This window comes from Octopus sinensis, linkage group LG9 (genome assembly GCF_006345805.1).
Source record: "Octopus sinensis linkage group LG9, ASM634580v1, whole genome shotgun sequence".
Lineage (NCBI taxonomy): Eukaryota > Metazoa > Mollusca > Cephalopoda > Octopoda > Octopodidae > Octopus > Octopus sinensis.
This window is the reverse complement of record NC_043005.1, coordinates 56,559,562-56,582,387: the sequence shown is the minus strand read 5'-3', so window position 1 is coordinate 56,582,387 and position 22,826 is coordinate 56,559,562. Positions and strand designations below refer to the sequence as shown.

Here is a 22,826-nt window from a genome sequence, read left to right as displayed (position 1 = left end):
GTCGCAACATACATGTATTCAAAAAAATAAATGCCCCCTATAGAATAGATTTCAGAGACAATATAAACAAAAGAGTGTCTAAAGAACACCCATAACCAGCGGAGGGACGGAACACTTGTTCCTCCACATGAATACGCCCTCCTTCTATCGAACATGACCATAATTAGAATAAGCAGTGTAAATGCTCATGGATGGAATCCATCGGACTTAATGGATCTGCAGACAGCTCACTACTGTAATGGCCGTTTAGGACAGAAATTTGAAATGTTACTTGAGGGGTGACACAAACCATCTGAAGGCTTTCTGTCCAGGGTAAAAAAAAAAGCAGCAACCACAGTAGTCGCAGCAGCCGCAACAACAGCAACAGTGGAGGCGCAATGGCCCAGTGGTTAGGGCAGCAGACTCGCGGTCGTAAGAACGCGGTTTCGATTCCCAGACCGGGCATTGTGAGTGTTTATTGAGCAAAAACACCTAAGCTCCACGAGGCTCCGGTGGGGTGGGGTGGGGGGGCTGATACCCGCTGTACTCTTTCACCACAACTTTCTCTCGCTCTTTCTTCCTACTTCTGCCACGAAGCAGAGGAACCATGGTGTAACCTACTATGGTGTGGTAAACTTTCAGACCCTAGTCTAGATTGCGAACCCTCTGTAGCCCGGGATTGTTCAGCTCTCCACCCGATAAAAGCCACCGTTTACGAAATGAGGATAACAACGTAGCTTTCGCGCCCGTGCAACCGCCAGTCTATCGCGTGTGGTGGGTGGATCTTCAAGTTGCCACACGCAGTCTTAGTAGCTTACAGTAGGCTCGAATTAGAGATTATTCTTTGTGGCTAATGGCGTGAGTCCTGATTAGAAGAAGAAGAAGAAGACAACAGCAACAACGACAGCAAAATATCAGTGGAAACAACGGCAACAAAAATAAAATAAGAAACATCGCCCTCAAGAGCTATCACACCCCCACCAACAACTGTAACTGAAAGTCCTCGAAAAAAAAAAACCCCTCAAGACATGACCCGCTCCGCTTCGTACTACTCAGTTATGTCGTTTGGTGAAGGTGGGGGAGAAGAAAACAAATGGTTAAATGTAACAAACAAGAAAAAGAAGGAACAACAAAAGAAAAAAAAACTGGGAGATTCAAATGGGTAAAACAAAAACCTCCCAACAACGACACACGAACATCATCATCAACAACAACACCAGTCGTGCCAGCACCATCGTCATCACAATCACCATCATCACCATCACCACGATCACCACAGAGACAACCAACATTACAAACACTAGCAAATCCTATAACACCCGAAAATCGAAGAACAACTGAAGTACATATATCAATACGCAGACATCATACCAAAAAATAACATACCGACACCCAAAGATCAATCAAACAATACGTAATATACATCACACACAAGGCAGCGAGCTGGCAGAATCGTTAGCACACCGGGCGAAATGCGTAGCCGTATTTCGTCTGCCGCTACGTTCTGAGTTCAAATTCCGCCGAGGTCGACTTTGCCTTTCATCCTTTAGGGGTCGATAAATTAAGTAACATTTACGCACTGGGGTCGATACAATCGACTTAATCTATTTGTCTCTCCTTGTTTGTCCTCTCTGTGTTTAGCCCCTTGTAGGTAGTAAAGAAATAGGTATTTCGTCTGCCGTTACATTCTGAGTTCAAATTCCGCCGAGGTCGACTTTGCCTTTTATCCTTTCGGAGTCGATAAATTAAGTACCAGTTACGTACTGGGATCGATGTAATCGACTTAATCCCTTTGTCTGTCCTTGTTTGTCGCCTCTATGCTTAGCCCCTTGTGGGCAATAAAGAAATAATAATATACATCAAACGATAAAAATATAAATATCCCGATGGTGCAGGGGACTGTAGCGGGAACATCAGCAAAAACTTAACAAAGAACTGCTTGTGTAAAGGCCCACATCTAACCAGAAGGACAAAATATCTGGACCTCGTCCTCAACAGAATTAATGTGCACGGAGACTTTTCTCTGTTCTCTTTCTGTCGAACATGAACTTATTCAGAATAGGCATCATAAAAGCGTGTAGTCTAGAGTCACCTTGTAAGCAGGGCCATCGAAATCATTACTAACTATAAATGTGTGTGTGTGGATCAGTCAAACCAGAGTTTCTGACCCTCACATATCAATGGTACGATATTTACCTGTCTCCAAGTTGACCCAATCGGAAATATAAGGTGGCATGGCTGTGTTGTTTCAGAAAGGTCTCAGTCTCATGATACGAACGATGTTCATAGACCGAGAGCGTAATTTGTGTTACTCGACGTGACGAGCAGAGAAGGTCATACCCTGAGGCTTGTAACCGTCTCCGGTCGAACAGGAGCTAGGCGACCAGATTTCTTTATGCATTTGAAGTGTTTTCCGGGAAAACAGCTCCTTAGTACTGGTGGAAGACTGGAATTGTATCTTGGGTGCACGTTGGAAATGTGTGGAGCTAGTCGCTTGAAGAGAGGAATATAAAACCTTTATAAACCTGTTGAGATGCTTCCAAAAGTCTGTGCTATGTATTCTTGAAACGATCGTAATGGTGGGATAAATGTAATATCATCTATTCCATTCTTGGCGTTAGGAAGGGCATCATCCATAGAAACACCGCCAGATATGACTGGCCTGGTGCAGCCTTCGGGCTTCCCAGACCCCAGTTGAACCGTCCAACCCATGCTAGCATGGAAAGCGGACGCTAAACGATGATGATGATTCTTAGTCTCATACTCCGCGACAAATGAATTATCTCTAGAAGTTTAGATTGTGTGGAACTGTCCACTTCTAAGCACGCTGTTAGCAGTTATTCTCAGGAGAGATAAGGAAATCGCTCGGATTTCTATGTCCCCTTCAATCTGATATATATATCAGTTATCCGGCCATCGAAAGAGAGATTTTTTCGATGGTCGGATAACTGAAGAGATGGAGGCGTGGGTTTCCGCCCCAACATCCGAAACTCGGAGTTTTATCATGGCTACCGAATAATTGTCACATATTAATTTTACAGATAAATCCCTCTATTTACATAATATCGAAGTCTCTTTCATTCTTTTGTTGTCTTACCATTTCTATCAATATATATATATATATATATATATACTACATGCACATAAACATACATAAAAATACGTGTATGTATTTTTTGACAAAACCGTGGGGAATGCAACTCTTTGGGAAGAAAGATACTCTGACATAAAACGTGGTTAGAGTACCAGCCATCTTACAATGTACTGGAACCTACTACTTCACCGAGAGAGAGAGAGAGAGAGAGAGAGAGAGAGAGGGAGAAGGAGAGAGAGTAGAAGAGTGGTAAAGTGTTGTACAAGCTTTTGTCACTTAAATCCAGTGACATATAGGTATCTCGCTATCGTTTCATTGTTTGATCCATTTTGTTTTACTTACAAAGTCCTATGACCATGAATGCTTGGCGATGTGTTGAAAAGTTATATTTGTGTACATGCAACAGTAGAAGTAAATCAGCACAATCAGGCTGAATGTGAGACGGCTAGGTTCTGAATAGAATAGACAGTGCCATTTGCAGCATATTTATTTAAAATCTAGAATAATTATTAATGATTCATATAGCGTTCTACTTACGGGTGTGATAAGCGATTGATTTATGCAGGTGCGATCATTCAGGTGTAAATTATTGGTTCTGACTGTAATCTAGTAAAGCTGTCGGATTGATAATTGTTGATTCCCACAACTCTTTTGTTACAGATGTATGAAGTGTTCAGGGAGGAGTAGCACTTCTGGTACAAAACATCTACAGATGATATCATCTGATTAATATTGGGTAGGAGCTAAGGTGCGTACCTTTTTTTTAAGTTAACTTCAAAAACAATATTTAGATATTTGTACATACCTTTATTGAACCACATATACTCCATTTTGTTCCACTACCTTTGATGACTATCTTTGAAGCAACTTCATGGTCCCATTCTCCCAGTATTATTCTGGGTAATGAACTGGTCTTAGTTGTTTTTACGGTCTTCTACAGAATTGAAGCTCTCCCCATTAAGAGATTTTGTAGGGACCGAAATAAATAGTAATCCGAAGGTGCAAGCTAAGATGAGTACGGTAGTGATGTTGAACATCCCAGACAAGCTGCAACAAGTTCTACCTAGTCTGCAAGGAAACATGAGGTTTGGTGTTGTCCTGAAGGAAAACGACATCCCCACACAAATTTACGCCCTCACAAGGTTCCACAGATACCGTTGTAGAGAAGGTAAAAATGAGATAAATGGATTCTTCAACCTATAGCCCGTCAGTACAATGAACCTGATTTGGAAAGTGATGGGGGAAGGATTAAACTTCAACTGGTGATAGGGGCAAAAACCATAGAAGCCTGTGATATTATTAAGTTTATCGGGAGCAAATAAATATATATCTTTTTATTTATTTGTTTCAGTCATTTGACTGCAGCCATGCTGGAGCACCGCCTTTAGTTGAACGAATCGACCCCTTTGTAAGACTAGTACTTATTATATCAGTTCTTTTGCCAAACCGCTAAGTTACGAGGACGCAAATACACCAACATCGGTTGTCAAGCGATAGTTGGGGGCAAACACAGATAAAATAACAAATTCATATATATATATAAAATAATAAATAATATATATGTATATATATATATATATATATATATATATATATATGTGTGTGTGTGTGTGTGTGTGTGTGTGTGTGTGTGTGTGTGTGTGTGCATATATGGGTACAAGACGTCACCATCTGTGCAAGCAACATGAAATACGTATACAACGAGAGAAGAAATTGGAAACCAGGACAAGTAAACACAAAGAATGGACCTTCATCAGTTGTTGGCTGACTATCTACTCATTTCGAGCACAAACACATACACACACACACACACACACACACACACACACACACACACACACACACACACACAGACACTGTTATGACCTCCACAGCTATCTGCGGAGGCCATTCGAGATCCTGTGTGAAGGTTAAAGGTACTCCATTATGGTGCTTTTCCACCACCTCTTCTACATCTCTGCCTCTGTAGAAGAAGACCAATAGTTCCTCTTCCTCTGGGTTCGAGGTTGTCAGTTCTTCCGTTGGCGGCACAATTCCCCCAACGGTGTCTCTTACCCTGTCGGTGGCACAACCCCTACCGGCAAGGCTCCGGTACATTCTGGTGCTATGTCACCGACTGCCGGTAATGACCCGTTTCCCTTCCTCTTCTTCTTTTTTTCCCCTATCAACTGAGGGAGGGTGCGTCTCCTCCGTGACTGGGAGATTCACCTCCTCTCCCTCATCCCCAGGATCCTTCGGTGAGCACCCATTGTTGCTCACCTTCTTCCTCTTGCGGCCCTTTCCTGAGGAGTTCTCCGTCTCCTCAGCCGCTTTCGTTCCCTCTTCTACAGAGGTCTCAAATGACTGCTCCAGGACTCCGCCTTGCTCCCGAGGACAGTTCTTTAAGCAAGCTACTTACCACACAGTCACTCCTGCGCCTATAAATAAACTATAAATTTTCATCAGGTTAGAGAAGAGCGAATTGTAACATATAGGGATGAAATGAACAAAGTATAATGAATAATAGATTCTGTAATAAATGATAGAATAAAGTAAATGAAATAGATAAAAATGTTGAGCAAAGAAATCTGGTAAGCCAAAGTAGATAAATCTAGCTTTACTAGTGTTTCATTATAATAGGTATTAAGTATATTATAGACCAGGAAATGCTTGACGTTAGGTATCTAATAGCTGTTTAGAAACTGAGTAGGTATTACATATGCTATAAGTCGGGTGAGGTGTAGAAGTATGAATGACTGGAGAACAGTAGGGGGATAATCTATGAAAATAAAAATCTATGGAGAAACAAATAAATACATGAAATAGAATAAACAAATATGATGAATGGATATTAAACCAATTGAATGGGCCTGTGCCGTATCTAAACAACATAGTGGAAATAAATTGGTAGGTAGTTATACAGAGGAAGTTGTCCTACTGCATCTAGATTCGTGGTAAAATTTGAAAGTTTTAAAGAGTATGTGAACACAATGGGAGGATGCCCCGTTGTGCTTATTTAATACTTGTGTTGGTTTATGGGAGAGTAACCAACACAACCAATAGGGGGCGTTTTGGATCTGGTATGGAGGACTAGAGTCAGTGATGGACAAAGCTTTATCGTGTGGTACGTTTTCTTCCCCAAGAAACCATATTACACGATATACAACTTGTGTTCTGCTAGAGAAGTTGAATTACTGTTATTTTTTTCTTCGTGTCTAAACGAGTTTAAATGCGCTGCGTGTCTTTATTTAAAATTAACGGTAGCTCCATATGTAAACATTGGTGGAGTTTTGCAGCCTGTTTATGACGGAGCACTTATATACTACGTTAAAGCTTTTGCAGTGAGCTTGTCATGGCGTTTGTTTCGTAAATGAAATTACACCAGGAGCTCTTTTGTATAGTAATCATTCTGCTAAGTGTGCTATAAATGGTATAATAAGAAATTGTATGGAGCATTAAGTTAAATCATCTGATTCACTCTCCTCGCAGTTGCAGTTTTCAATACCATCTATGCCATCATTATAAGTATTGGTGATTGAAGGGTTCCCAGCCCTTCAGAGAAGGCAAATGCGGCATTAGTAACGTGGCTGATGGTGTTATCCCTAACATTGTAACTAGTAGTTATGTTGTTGTTACTATTATTATTCTTTCCTACTCTAGGCACAAGACCCGAAATATTTGGGGAGGGGGCCAGTCGATTAGATCGACCCCACTACGCAACTGGTACTTAATTTATCGACCCCGAAAGGATGAAAGCAAAGTCCACCTCAGTGGAATTTGAACTCAGAACGTAAAAACTGACGAAATACTGCTAAGCATTTCGTCCGGCGTGCTAACGTTTCTACCAGCTCGACACCTTAACAATTATTATTATTATTATTGTAATTACTGCTATTATTATTATTATTATTATTGTAATTACTGCTATTATTATTATTATTATTATTATTATTATTATTATTATTATTATTATTATTATTATTATTATTATTATTGTTACTGAGTGAGAGAGCAGCGCATGCCTTCAAAGTTAAACTGGGGTACAAATATACGAAACCCAATATACTCCACATGATTACCCCCACATGACTACTAGGCACATACATCACGACAATATGTGCGCGACATGGTGATCTCGTATCTAGATTAACAGCGCATGATCTTGCAAGTGGGGCCTAGCTAGAATTTTTTTTGGGTCGAGGAGTCCAATCCACTCAAAAGGTCCCTGAATAAAGGTTGTTTAAGGATGTTAAGTTCATGTATTCAGGGGGTGAATTATCCAAATCCCAAAGAATTCCTCTCAACACATGGCTATGATGCTCCCCCACTACTTCTGCTCGTGATCAGAGATGCACATATTATCAGCCACAAAGGGACATGCTCAACTGGTTAAAATCAAACAACTGACAAGCAAAACTGTGGTAATTAAAGAGAAGCGGGGTGTATACCAGAGTATACTTCTTCACCCACTTGTATACCAGAGTATACTTCTTCACCCACTTGTATGTCCTGGGGGACATAGAATTCAAATTTCTTGTGGGCATTTGGGATGTAATTCTATCTTCAGAATTATATTTCGTATGATTCATTTTATGGTGACGAAGAGACAGTTGAATACATATCGTAAGCTGTTGGTTGTGGTGTAGCGTATTGGGGTGAGTGTTCTTATCACTAGTCTCAAAAATTTGTCCTATGAAGAAAGGCTGAGGACGCTCGACCTTTATTCTCTTGAAAAACGCCGCCGCCGTGGTGATCTCATTCTCGCCCACAACATCATAAGCGGAAAGTGTAACCTCTCGAAAGAGCTGTTCTTCACTCCTGCTCCAGAGCGTCGGCTGCGGGGTCATTCCGAAAAGCTCTACCTGCGACGATTTCATCTCAATCGAAGGAGAGGAGCTTTCTCCGTCCGGGTTGCGGATCCGTGGAAGAAGCTGCCAGACGAGATGGTGAAGATGCCGACGACCGCTTTGTTCAAAGCCTCCCTTGACCTCAAGTGGCCTGAACTCTTTACATGAACACCACCCTGTACTTAACTCCATGTCCCCCTACATGGCCTTGCTATTTGCTTTTGAGCCAAATTAACTAACTAACTAACTAACTAACTAACTAGTGGTGAGTGTTGATTTCATTGTTTTGAGGTGTCTAGAATCACGCAAGATTAAATTCAATTAAATTCGCAATTGAATTTAATCTTATGTCAGCATCATCATGGCATACCGGCAAATGGTTCTTACACTATTTGTATATAGTCATAGACTAGTGATTCAGTTCGTCCCTGGTTCAACTCAGGTATGTGATAGTGATAAGCCACAAAAATGACAGAATATCGATATCTATCATTCCTGGATGGGATCGGGGGTGAGTTGTCTCGCCTGACAATGACTTTCAGGTGTTTTAACACCTAGTGCTATGACGGAGTCGTCCCTAAAGCGGTATGTCATAGTGAACCGGCGAACAGGCAAAAACATAGAGTATGTGTGGTTGATAATACATACATACATACATACACACACACACACACACACACACACACACACACACACACACACCCACACACACACACACACACACGCACACACATATATATATAAACATATATAATTTATATAAACAGCAGTTTGCAGTGTTTTACCAAAAAGAATTATAATTGTTACTAAATGTGACTAGGGTGTTAGAAACACCTACATTGCTAGAGATAAGAGCTAAAATGTTCTAATGTTGTAGTCAACGCGCATAAATGTAAACATATACATTAACAGGGCCCTTAATCGTCCGAAAATTGCCGATCAAGAATTCCCAATACTGACGTCAATTTCGGCAATTTCCGTTGCCTCACCAGTTAGAACTGGATCAAACTTCGGCTCTTTCGGACTCGTTTCTCTATTAGTATATGTTTTCACCATTCAAATTAATGGATGGTTTAACGATTCGCCAATGCGTATACATAAAATTAATAAACAGCAGTTTGCAACGTTTCACCAAAAAGGAAAAATTATAATTGTCACTAAATGTGACTACATTGCTAGAGATCAGAGCTAAAGTGCTCTAATGCTACACTCTCCCACATGCATTTGTACAAATATATGTGCATAGAAATATGCATACATAACAACACATAGACACAAACGTGCGTACACACGCATTCATAAATGCTTTGATAAGTAACGGCACAAACAATAGCTGAGTTAGTAGCAGTACCTGCTCAGTAAATATTATGGTTAAGAAAGTCAATTCCAAAAATAGATTGGATAAATGACTGGAGACTCATATACGGGTAGAAACGAGTTGTTCAACTTGAAAAGTATCATATTGCCTTATTTCTTTATTCGCAACACGAACAATTCTAGCCTTGCCTTCCACGATCAGGCTTTGATTATTTAACGATACTACTACCAATCAAAGCATTGTATAATTCTTATTGTTTATGACACGATAAAATCACAAACTGCGGCGTTTGAGGTTGAAAAGTTGATTTGACTTAAAAGAATCAATTCTTCATGTAGTTGACACTTTTCACTACCAACAGCAACAACAACAACAATAGCAGCAGCAGCAGCTTACCTTGTAAATAGTCACCACTCATTTCGATAATTTCTTTTAATCTTTAATATCCATCAATCAAACTTACCTTTAAACGAATAATTAAATATAAGCGCAGGTATGTCTGTATGGTAAGAAATTTGCTTCTCAACTACGTGGTTTCGGGTTCAGTCCCACTGTGTGGAATTTTAGGCAACTGTCTTCCTCTATCGTATGAAACCGACCAAATCCTTGTGACATGAATCTAGAAGACGGAAACTGCAAGAATCCCGTCACACACACACACACATATATATAATATGTGGTATAATTATAAACAGGGCGAATTTTAGCCATTTCTCTGCAATCTGGAAAAATATGCTGAATAACCTTAATCGATTTTAGAACCTTATTGGGTTCCCATCAGAGGGGTCCACATCATTCTAACAGCCTCCTGAGAACCAGGCAGCCAAATTGCTAATATACTCAACAAATGCAGCAGTTACTCTATGCATGAGTCCCTAATTTGCATACCGAAAGGGTTTAACACTCTATAAATATCACCGGCCTGTCAACGGGGATCTTAGTCCACACGGTATCAAGGTATGATATAATATATATGTAACATATGGTATAATTATAAATAGGGCAAATTCTTTTATTCTCTTATTTGTTTTAGTCAATTGACTGTAGCCAGGCTGGAGCACTGCCTTTAATCGACAAAATTGACCCCATGACTTATTCTTTGTAAGCCTAGTACTTATTCTAGCGGTCTCTTTTGCCGAACCGCTATGTTACGGGGACGTAAACATACCAAAGTCGGTTTTCAAGTGATGGTGGAGGGACTAGCACAGACACACAAACGCGCGCGCGCGCACACACACACACATCGGGCTTCTTTCAGGTTATAGTGGAAGACACTTGCCCAAGGTGTCACACAGTGGGACTGAACCCGGAACCATGTGGTTGGTAAGCAAGCTACTTGCCACACAACCACACCTACATACATACATACATACATACATACATACATACATATATATATATATTCATACATACGTAATACATACATATACACATATATATATTTATGTTTGTGTTTGTGTTTGCTCCTCCCGTTTGACAACCGGTATCGGACTGTTTACGTCCCACTTACACAGCGGTTCGGCAAAAGGAACGGATAGAATAAGTATCAGACTTGTTAGTATCGAAATTGATTTTTTTTTTTGATCAGCCGCAGTCTAATGACTGGAACAAGCAAAAGATAAAAAAACTTCAGCATATTTTTCTTTCCGTTGTGAAATTAGTCGCCACGAGAGTATTTGCAGAGGGCTTGGGATGAGAATCGAACCGACCACTTTTGTTATTTAACAATACATTATGTCCCGCTTAATGTGGCCGGTGGAGAGTTCGCAACTGAGAGGAGCTTCGAGGAAACGCTACAAAGTCTGCCTCAAGAAGTCTCTAACAGCATGTCAAATTAACCACCAATGCTGGTCAGACCTGGCTGTGGACCGTGATGTCTGGCGCCACACGATCTTCAACGCAGTCAGCAAGTTTGAGGAACAAAGAAGAGACGCACTTAAAGACAAGAGACGCAGGAGGAAGGTGCGAGCCGCCTCTGGTACCACACCGGATGTTACCTTCGTCTGTGGACACTGCTCACAGACCTGCCTTTCCCATATTGGACTTGTCAGTCATGAGCGTGCATGCACGCGACGTGGACAGCCTTCCTGATCTTCGTTCGCGAGCCATATATACTTTTGTTTTAGTTAACTTTGCAAATAGTGAAGAAAGAGCTAGTAAAGTATTTGGATAGATTTAAAGACTAAATTCTGTCCCAAATTCCTGGCTTTGTGCCTACGTTAAAAACTATGTATATAAAACAAAAGACGACTGTGTGTGTGTAGAACGTATGCATTTCTATAATTTTTAGTCGATTTTCACCAAACGTTACACACACATTACTTATGTGCCAAGGATGGTCATGTACTATAACATTTGCCCAGAGCTCCCGTGTAGAGCGAGAAACCGGGAGAAGCGGTGTTTTACATGGGTTTTTCTCTAAAAGCTTCTGAAGCTTTCAACCGATTCTCTCCCTTTTCTCTCTTCTCCCTCTTTTTCTCATTCTCTGTTTCTCTTGCTTATACATATACCCTTCCTCGTCCTCTGTAATAGTTCCTCTCTTTTAGTCTATGCCTGCTTCTTTCACTCTCCCCCTCTCTCTCTCTTTAACTCACTCACACACTAATTTCTGTCTACAAGTTGACATCCGTGTTTTTCAATTAGTCGTGCGTAAAAATCTCCGTTGTTACAGTTTTTGTACGTTTTCCCATAGAAATAATTTAGTCACTTTTAATTTTTGTTTACACAGTGTGATTAAATTCAGTTTTGCCACATCTGCCTAAAAATTGACTCCATTGTATTTTAATTTTATCGTGCGTAAGTATTTGTCATTACGGTATTTGTACGTTCTCTCTACAACGTTACTTATTTAAAAGTTTTTGCATTCCGTCTATTTAAATACACTATTTACATTTCTCCCTCTATCGAAAACGTGCGTGCAGTCGTGCATGCGTACGTATGGCCGCTATGGGCCACATACAGCCGATAAGCCTTTATCATTAGCCAATGAGATTTCAACCACGCCACTAAGCAGTCATGCGTTAGAAAAAACTATCCTAAAGCGGTTCATATTTTTCACTCAAGCTATTTCCTTCTAGAGCTTTATACACTCAAACAAGGTTTGTAAGTTCTGTCTACAAATTGACTTCCTTGTCTAAAGACATAAAATTATTTGTCTGTCTGTCTGTTCCCTATGCATTCTCAAACTGCTCGACCAAATGAAATAAAATTTTATCAGATCCCGTGAGTGTCAATATGTAATTTTTTTCATTTGGATTAAAACAATATAACATTGACACTGGTTCGGTATTACATGTTAAAAGTGAAAGAATAAGATGTGTGAAAAGTCTAGCTGCATCCGGAAAAAAATATATATATTATGAAACAAAAATAAACGCAAAATTTATTACACGAATCTGTTACCGCCACGAGTCAACTATTTGACGCCGAACACAAGTTTGATGTTGAATTTTCCGTTCAGATAGCTCTTCCCACGACTGCAAGACGGCTTCGTGCAATTCATGCCTCGGTTCGTAAGCAAGCTACTTACCACACTATTTTTATAGTAACGTGACAAGGAGTTAAAACTCTATCTTAGTAAACTTTAATAAGAGAGAGATAACCAACTTAATTAGAAATCTTTCTTCAAAAATTAAAAATTCTGCGCTATAGATAAGTTTCAAAACAAAGATGCTAACGTGTATGCAGCCAGACTTTTCACACAGATGATATATTGTAATGTCACATAATGTTGTTTCATTTTTATTCTTTCACTTTTCCTTCTAATCTTATGATAGTGTTATACTTTTATTCTTTCACTTTTAATTCAACTGTGACAAATAAATGAATAACTTATATCCTAATGTGAACAACATTATGCACCGGCAACTTTCTGTCTCTACCGCCATGGCAGCGGAATGGTGTGTCAGTGTATGTGTGTTGACTGACATAACGAACGGCTGGAGGTGAAACTCTTGGCAAAAAAGAATTAGGTGGCAGGTCCAAGGTATATAAAAATACACATTTACCGTTCAATTACCAGTTCATAATTATCGCAGCAGTTGCAAGGTTGCAATGTATTTACAATTACATATTTACCCTTAAATTAATGGAGTCTCAATAGAGAAGGTTAGCAAACGCATGCTGCAGCATGTCAAATGGAGTCTCAAAGGAGAAGGGAGATGAGACTTTCCCAAGATCAGCAAAGACATGCTGCAGCACGTGAGATGGAGTCTCAATACAAAAGAGATGGGACTTTCCCAAGATCAGCAAATGCATGCTGCAACACACCAAATGCATGCACATCCCCCTTCCTGCAATTTTCCATGACAAGTTAGGGCCCGGAATACTCCAAACGGATGCATGACATGTCACTTAGTCGAATTAGTCCATTATTTAGTCCTCAAATGTTTTGTCAATGCTGCACTTTCCCGAGTCACCTGTTTCAATGTAACTAATATATATATATACAAACTATGCCATTTTAATCTCGAGCAACGCCGGGTATCTTTGCTAGTTAGTTAGTTAAAGATTAGCTGAATCGTTTGAGTAATTCTTGCAGTAATTCTGGCTCTTTATGTTCTGAGTTCAAATCCTTCCGAGATCAACGTTATCTTTCATCCTTTCGGGGTCGATAAAATAAAGTATCAATCAAGTTCAGTGGAAACATGGTACTTAATTTTCAATCTTCGATTGCTTAATGTAAAGGTCTATTCCAGCAAGATTTAATCTTAATATGCTTAAGGACAAATTTAATTACTCTCGACAATTTACCGTTTTGTAGCTACATCAGATTTCCTAAGACTTGAACGTTCTTTCATGTTTTTGTGTTTCAGGTTGAAAATATGAGAGAAGTTAACCTTCCTCAAGTTGCTGATAAAGGATTACGGAAGAAGGTAAGGACCTGCTGTTAGATTATTCCCGGTAGTATTATATTTAATCTAATCCGCAAATAAACAACGAACATGGTGATGCATTAAAGTAAAAGAAGCATTTTGCTTCTGTTTACTTGCTGAAGGTACACCATTTTATATTATGAGACGGGTAGCATATCTGATTTTCTTTGATTTTTTTTCAAAATTCCTTATTAAAAAAAAACCAAGAAAAGAACAAGAAAAAAAAAGAGCGTACAGGCTATTTGGTATCGGTGTATTATTGCAAATCTAAAAGACATCGAATGTTTATAATACAGGGGCAAAACTGCAAAACCATTTTTTACAGAAGTGACAAGCTTTTTGTTTTTTCAAGTTAATCAGTTTTTGCCTTCTATATTTTAAGATCGTTCACGTAATCCCACATTCCATGCAGAATGTCATCATTCTTATACAAGCTTGGTTTCAAGTGCTTTTGTGTTTTCTCTGAATAAGTAAATTATTGATTAAATTGTGTATGAATATTTCAGGATTTTATGTGAAAACAGTCAATGTATTTTTCATAAAGCGTGCACTTTTAATTTGATAAATTGGAAGCCGAAAGGCCTGATACATTATGTTTCTTTGTTAAATTCATATTACCATCTAATGGAGATAAGTTTTCCAATTCATTCATTAATTCACTCATACAAGTTACATAACTCAATTAACATATAGCTATTACAAAGATGTCGTCTGATTAAAGGGTATTTGGCGAACACACACATTGAACTTAATCTGAGCTGGATTTTTTCCTCGAGCGCTGACAAACGTGTAAATTGTTTGTCACTGCGAAATATTCTGCGTAATGAGACGTGTTAGTCGAGATATCCCTCACTTTCTGGATGGAAATATCAGTGTTGCAAGTTAAGAGATTTTTTTTCAACTACCCAATGTCTGCTGCTCTCTTATAACGTCAATTTACAGTTACATGAACTGAATCACTGAAAGTTGTCTTGACACGGTCATAATTCAGAGTACTACTTCTCACAAGATATAAAATGCAAGTAGAGTCAGGCTGCAAGCTGATCTTACCACTTGGTTGATCGCAGCTTTTGTCTTTGAAATATATTTTTTTCGTTTACATGGAAAACAAAGTAAAGCTTTCAGGGAGAGTATTTTAAAAAAATTAATATATTTGTTTTGCAAGATTCTTTATATAATATCATGTGTTGAAACAGATGCTAATGTATCTCGGGAGAGTAATTTTACCAGTGAAAACGCATACATCAATTCTATTCACTTTCTTTTATGACTATTAGCCAACTAGTTAACTAATCGATTGCCTAACTAATCGTTTGATCAATCAGTCAACTGGTTTGTCAAAGTCCTTCTGCTGCCATTCGTGATTCTTCAAAGACTTGACATCGTTTTACCTGGTCTGTTACAATGTATCTAAGCTGTTTTGTTCTGTACTTGCAGTAGTTTTAGGGATATGTGTGAAACTGGGTGTATGTGTGTTTCGTTTTGGTTTGAGATTTTTCTTGTATGTGTGTACAAGGGGATGGGGTGGTGTGTGTTTGAATATGTATGATGCTTCATGAGTCTATGTATGTAGATTATGTACATATTTATATTACCCCAAAATACGACATATTTTAAAGGTTTTTTCGTCTTTTAGAAGTAGGTTTTCTAATTCTAATTTGATGAAATTTGAATATATTTGTAAAAATATAATTACAAGAAAACTGAGGAAAAAACTTAATTGGACTGGAAATTCGAAACGGAAAAGAAAGTGAAAGACAGAAATTTCTATTTTACATTCAATTTCAATTAGAAAACTCCTAACCCCAATTTCAGTTCATTGAAAAGATCTTGGGCTTTTAAATTCAAAATTTTAAAACAATCAAACTCAAAAGAAAAATTTAAAAATAAACTAAGAACGAAATTCTTACTTCTCTATCGATTCTATACCAACTGCAAAGAAAAATTGGATTGAAATGCAATGTTACGGTTGGCATTGCAGTCAGTTATGATATTGTTCTATCGCAACATTGTTAGATGACTTGAATTATAATTTTTCAGTAAAGAAATCACTATTAGTACTGATAAGGGAATCTGTATTTTCTGACATATAAATCGACGTACTATAATAGTACAAATATTAGTGTAGACATTCAAGCATCGTCACTATCTTTCCAAATCTGGTTGCAATTCATATAGAATTTTTGCTCCTCCAGAGTCGTCTTGATATATAAGTCGATCTACCTTTTTGGGGGCTTCGGGGCTGTAAAATTTCGTCAGAAAAATTCAACAGTGTTCGTCAGTCTCTCTGTGTGTATCTCTATCAATATCTATCACTTTGTGCACATCTGTCTGACTTACGTGTCTATGTGTCCTCGTATGTTTATATATTTGTTGTTTACAGGTATATGGTTTTCTCACTTTACCTGTATGCCAGTCTACCAGCCTATCATTCTGTCTGCTTATTGGGCTCTTTATCGGCCTATTTTCCTGCCTGTATTTCTGATTGCTGGGTCATCTCTTTACCGTTTGATTTATCAGCAAGTATTTGACTACATGTTTATCGATCTATATGTTTTCCGTCATGCCTTTCGTTCTACCTCTGTTTATCTGTATGTCTATCTATCTATTATTTGGCTCACCTCCATACCAGTCTGTCGGTCTAACCGTAAATCTGTGATTACTCCGCCTTTGCCTTATAAAACTTTTTCTTTAACTGGCTGCAACTGCGATACATTTCACCAAGTCGCGCCAGGAATCTTTGTCTGTAAATAGGTTTGGTAGGTCTTCAAGTTCGTGTTGCGTGTCTCTACTAAGATCAACGTAGGTGAACGGTTTTAGTCGTCTAGTAGGGTATGGAAGTCTCCAAAATGTCACATCCGATATAGGTTGGTATTCGGCACGAGAGCAGTGGCAAGCAAATCTACTCTACATTGAGACACAATAATAAAGATGAATGATGTTCGTCTATAAATCTCCCTTTTGATATTGTGCTCATGGCATGATATATTTTAGACCTTCATAAAAAGCCTGATGCACGTATTATCAATGTAATCCTGGAACTCCTTTTTCGTAGTACCGGTTTTTGCTCTATAGAGAAGAAAACCCTCTACATCTCTACATAGGCTATCAAGAAGGGCTGTCTTGTTGACTATGAATTACATGGTTGCCAGTTGTTATGAGATTTGCTACAGGCAGTTCAGGTTTGTCCTATACGTGTCAGGAAACCTTCGGCAATATAGAACTCCTTTATTTTGCGCACTATCACTGAAGATCATGTACTCATTCCTTCTTGTATTGAGAAACATGCCGACCTTGTTTACAGCAAAGTCAAGGGATGTTAACAAGTCTTACACATAACAAAGTTGATCAATTGTAAGAGCAAAATCATCAATATAATCGAGGTCAAAGAGATACATGCTCTGCTGACCCCCTGTTCACTTCTGCTTGATGATGGGGTTGCATAAAACAATCACATCAGTTTTTATTATTTAATACATATAAGGCTCTAACCTGTTGTTTGTATCCTTGTGCTGCTTTTCAGCATATCTGAGTTAATCCGTTGTACTGCTCTGTAAATTTTAGTTATAATTCATTCATTAAATGCACACACACACACACACACACACATACACACATACACACGCACACACACACGCGCGCGCGCACACACACACGCGCGCGCGCACACACATACACACAAACACACACAAACAAACAAAAATACAGTACACACAGTGGCGGTTCGTAGTTAAAATTAGTGGGGGTGCTGCTTCAGAAAATTTTTGGCCGTTGTTTTAATATTGTGTAAAAGGAAACAAACATATAAAAAGAAAAGTTATACATAAATTTGATCGGTTCACATTTTAGCCACTGCCAGGTAGTGTGTTTAATTTGTTCACTGGTCATCACCGCGAATTCCCCTTTGTTTCAAAAATCCCCCCTAAATCACAAGTCCTGGCAGCAACATTGAAGCTGGAAGCAGGATAATAATCTAATTCTCCATTTTATCACATTCAAGAATATAAACACGTTTTTAAGCACAACACATGCAAAGTCAAAAGAAACACTACCTTTCACTCGGCACTATCATTCACACACCGCTCTCTTTCCCTAGTGTGAAACTTCTTATCTCGGACATATGAGCATGCGCACAACAGCTAAACACCACGTCGCTGGAACTGTGAGGCGCACAGTTCTATACAAGGATGTTTGTACTTTTTCATAAACTAGGAGATGGCGCCTGACATTAAGCACGCACGCGCACACGCACGCACGCGCACACGCACGCACGCGCACACGCACGCACGCGCACACGCACGCACGCGCACACGCACGCACGCGCACACGCACGCACGCGCACACGCACGCACGCGCACACGCACGCACGCGCACACGCACGCACGCGCACACGCACGCACGCGCACACGCACGCACGCGCACACGCACGCACGCGCACACGCACGCACGCGCACACGCACGCACGCGCACACGCACGCACGCGCACACGCACGCACGCGCACACGCACGCACGCGCACACGCACGCACGCGCACACGCACGCACGCGCACACGCACGCACGCGCACACGCACGCACGCGCACACGCACGCACGCGCACACGCACGCACGCGCACACGCACGCACGCGCACACGCACGCACGCGCACACGCACGCACGCGCACACGCACGCACGCGCACACGCACGCACGCGCACACGCACGCACGCGCACACGCACGCACGCGCACACGCACGCACGCGCACACGCACGCACGCGCACACGCACGCACGCGCACACGCACGCACGCGCACACGCACGCACGCGCACACGCACGCACGCGCACACGCACGCACGCGCACACGCACGCACGCGCACACGCACGCACGCGCACACGCACGCACGCGCACACGCACGCACGCGCACACGCACGCACGCGCACACGCACGCACGCGCACACGCACGCACGCGCACACGCACGCACGCGCACACGCACGCACGCGCACACGCACGCACGCGCACACGCACGCACGCGCACACGCACGCACGCGCACACGCACGCACGCGCACACGCACGCACGCGCACACGCACGCACGCGCACACGCACGCAGCGCACACGCACGCACGCGCACACGCACGCACGCGCACACGCACGCACGCGCACACGCACGCACGCGCACACGCACGCACGCGCACACGCACGCAGGCGCACACGCACGCACGCGCACACGCACGCACGCGCACACGCACGCGCACACGCACGCACGCGCACACGCACGCACGCGCACACGCACGCAGGCGCACACGCACGCACGCGCACACGCACGCAGGCGCACACGCACGCACGCGCACACGCACGCACGCGCACACGCACGCAGGCGCACACGCACGCACGCGCACACGCACGCAGGCGCACACGCACGCACGCGCACACGCACGCGCACACGCACGCACGCGCACACGCACGCGCACACGCACGCACGCGCACACGCACGCAGGCGCACACGCACGCAGGCGCACACGCAAGCACGCGCACACGCACGCACGCGCACACGCACGCACGCGCACACGCACGCACGGCACACGCACGCACGCGCACACGCACGCACGCGCACACGCACGCACGCGCACACGCACGCACGCGCACACGCACGCACGCGCGCGCACACGCACGCACGCGCACACGCACGCACGCGCACACGCACACGCACGCACGCGCACACGCACGCACGCGCACACGCACGCACGCGCACACGCACGCACGCGCACACGCACGCACGCGCACACGCACGCGCACACGCACGCACGCGCACACGCACGCACGCGCACACGCACGCACGCACGCGCACACGCACGCACGCGCACACGCACACACACACACACACACACACACACAAACACTAAGACGTACACACATACAAGCACAAGTAGGTTAATCTAACCAAACACTCCATCGCAAAACAAATACACACACACGTGTGTGTGTGTGTATGTACACGAACATAATATATAAATTTTTTTTCATACATGGATAACATATTAGCTTTATCTCTTAAGTTCCTCATTAAAAATGAGTTTTAGATAATAGTAGAGATAAAACTTTGCTTCAGTGCAGGAATAAATTGCGGAATGTAATTATGAGCTGGGATTCAGCAACAATGATAAGGAAATATGTCTGGAAAATATATTAAAAAAAAAAAGAGGACACGAGAAACAAAGAAGTGCGAAGGTATGAGACATGCGTTATAACAAGGTATTTTAAAAATTGAAGTTAAAAAAAAAAAGTCAAGTAAGGTAACTGAAATGTGTACGAGAAATATATTGGCTGTGTGGTAAGTAGCTTGCTAACCAACCACATGGTTCCCGGTTCAGTCCTACTGCGTGGCACCTTGGGCAAGTGTCTTCTGCTATAGCCTCGGGCCGACCAATGCCTTGTGAGTGGATTTCGTAGACGGAAACTGAAAGAAGCCCATCGTATATATGTATATGTATATATGTATGTGTGTGTGTTTGTGTGTCTCCCTAGCATTGCTTGACAACCAATGCTAGTGTGTTTACGTCCCCGTCACTTAGCGGTTCGGCAAAAGAGACCGATAGAATAAGTACTGGGCTTACAAAGAATAAGTCCCGGGGTTGATTTGCTCGACTAAAGGCGGTGCTCCAGCATGGCCGCAGTCAAATGACTGAAACAAGTAAAAGAGTAAAAGAGTAAAGAGTAGATAAGAGATCTATACTTATCTATATATTTCTCGTACATATTTCAGTTACCTGTAGTAAAAGAAATAGATCGATATAGGGTCCATGGAAAAGTTTCAATTTATAGATGGAAAGAAACATCTCAGCTGTTGAGTGAAGAACAAGACAGCAAGGAAGTGTTGTCAATAGGAACATTGACCCGATTGAAATGTAAAATTTTCTGGAACAGCATTGGGTTGGTGCATAATTATTGCGGCTGTTTTTTTTTGTTTTTTTTTTTCAACAAATTTTATTCAACAAAAACAATAACAATATTTGACAAAAATTTCTTTAAATGGCGGTCTGACCGTCTGCCAAGTAAATGGGAAGCAGTAATTGAAGTAGATGGTGAATATGTTCCGGAATAATTATTTAAAGATGTTTTTGTTACATGTTGTTATTGTTTTTGTTGAATAAAATTTGTTGAAAAAAGAGAAAAAGAAAGCCGCAATAATTATGCACCAATCCAATAACAGTAGAATTCAATGGAAATAGGAATTCAATGAAACAGTTATTCATAGCAAAGAATCTTTGACATGCCCACCAAACCATGACCTCTAAGCCACATACCGATGGCTCAAAATATAGTTAGAAATTATTTGGCTCTCTCACCAAACCATAATATACTGATTGGTCAAAATACAGTTCGTAATATTCAGCCTGCTAGAGCCCATTGGTGGGTATTTAAAGGATAAACCTAACCATTTCACCACAGTTATCAAGTGTGGAAGACGTCTGTCACTACATAGACGTGATGACTGCGTAACGCGTGAAAGCTCTAGTTTAGTTCGATAGTGTAAAATTGTAAAAACTGCAAATAATAAAATATGAAAATCAGACTTAGGTGGGTTTTCATTAATTAATATATTCTTTTATACACAATCGTACAAACGCGGATCTATCTATCTGTCTATCTATCTATCTATCTATCTATCTATCTATCTATCTATCTATCTATCTATCTATCTATCTATCTATCTACACACACACACACACACACACACAATTCTTTACAGCAGAACACCCATGTTTTTTTCCGTTTAAGCAGTGCATCCGTTTGGGGTGAGCATTTCATTACTATAGTAACGGATGTTTCCATTTTCTTCGCGGTTTTATCGCAAAGTTTATCTTGTTCAATAAGATTACAAGTGTGAATATAATCATATAAATTTACGTGCGTAATTCATACGCTTTATTCATTAACTAGCAGTATCGCCCGGCGTTGCTCGGGTTTGTAAGGGAAATAACTATAAAGCATTTTTAGAGAGTTATAGCAAAAAAATAGCAAAAAAATGGAAAAAAAATTATGGTAAATTTTTTTGAGAGTTAAAACGGTCGAGTTGCGTCCCCTAGACAGTCTGTGGTTTGTGTTTCTGATTCTCGACCCCATGTCGAATTTATCGATTTTTTTCAGAACTGGGGGAACTTTTCAAAATTTTCTCTGCGTTAGTTTTGAATTATGACATTGGGCTATGTGTGTGTTAAGTTTCATCAGAATCGGTTGAAAGCCGTGGTCAGGGTGAGGGTACAACCTAACAGACACACAGAAACACACACAGACAAACTGCCGTTTATATATAGAGAGAAGATAACAAATTGGACGCAGTAGTGATCCATCTTCTTTTACCATGTCGAACGTTGACACTTATGGCGAATTTCTTCACTGGTTTACATGCTTATTTCCTCCTCCTCCTCCTCCTAGACTGCGACCATACTGTAGCATGTGAACCATACAATTGCTGATTTTTCACGTTTGTTATTAATTACAAACACATTTGGAATTTGCGTTGGATTATAGGAATCGTTAGAGCGTCGCACAAAATGCCTTGCGGTATTTTGTTTCGACTCTATTTCCCTTACTTTCATATCCCGCCGAAGTCATCTTTGCTTTTAATCCTTTCAGAATCCATCAAATAAAGTATCGGTGAAGAACTGGGGGTCAATTTAATCATCGATTACCGAAGCAGAGAACTAACATGGTGCAATAGAACCGAAATCTCCACCCAGTCATAGCGTTTCGACC

General features: G+C 41.1%; 1 protein-coding gene across 1 annotated transcript in view; it reads left to right on the top strand.

The window, feature by feature from the left end:
- The window catches only part of LOC115215734 (dual specificity tyrosine-phosphorylation-regulated kinase 4), a 164,727-nt gene that overhangs the window by 21,677 nt on the left and 120,224 nt on the right, over positions 1-22,826 (top strand). The window contains exon 2 of the mRNA XM_036505978.1: positions 14,032-14,091. Coding sequence (XP_036361871.1) covers positions 14,032-14,091 — 60 coding nt within the window. The remainder of the gene's footprint in view (positions 1-14,031; positions 14,092-22,826) is intronic.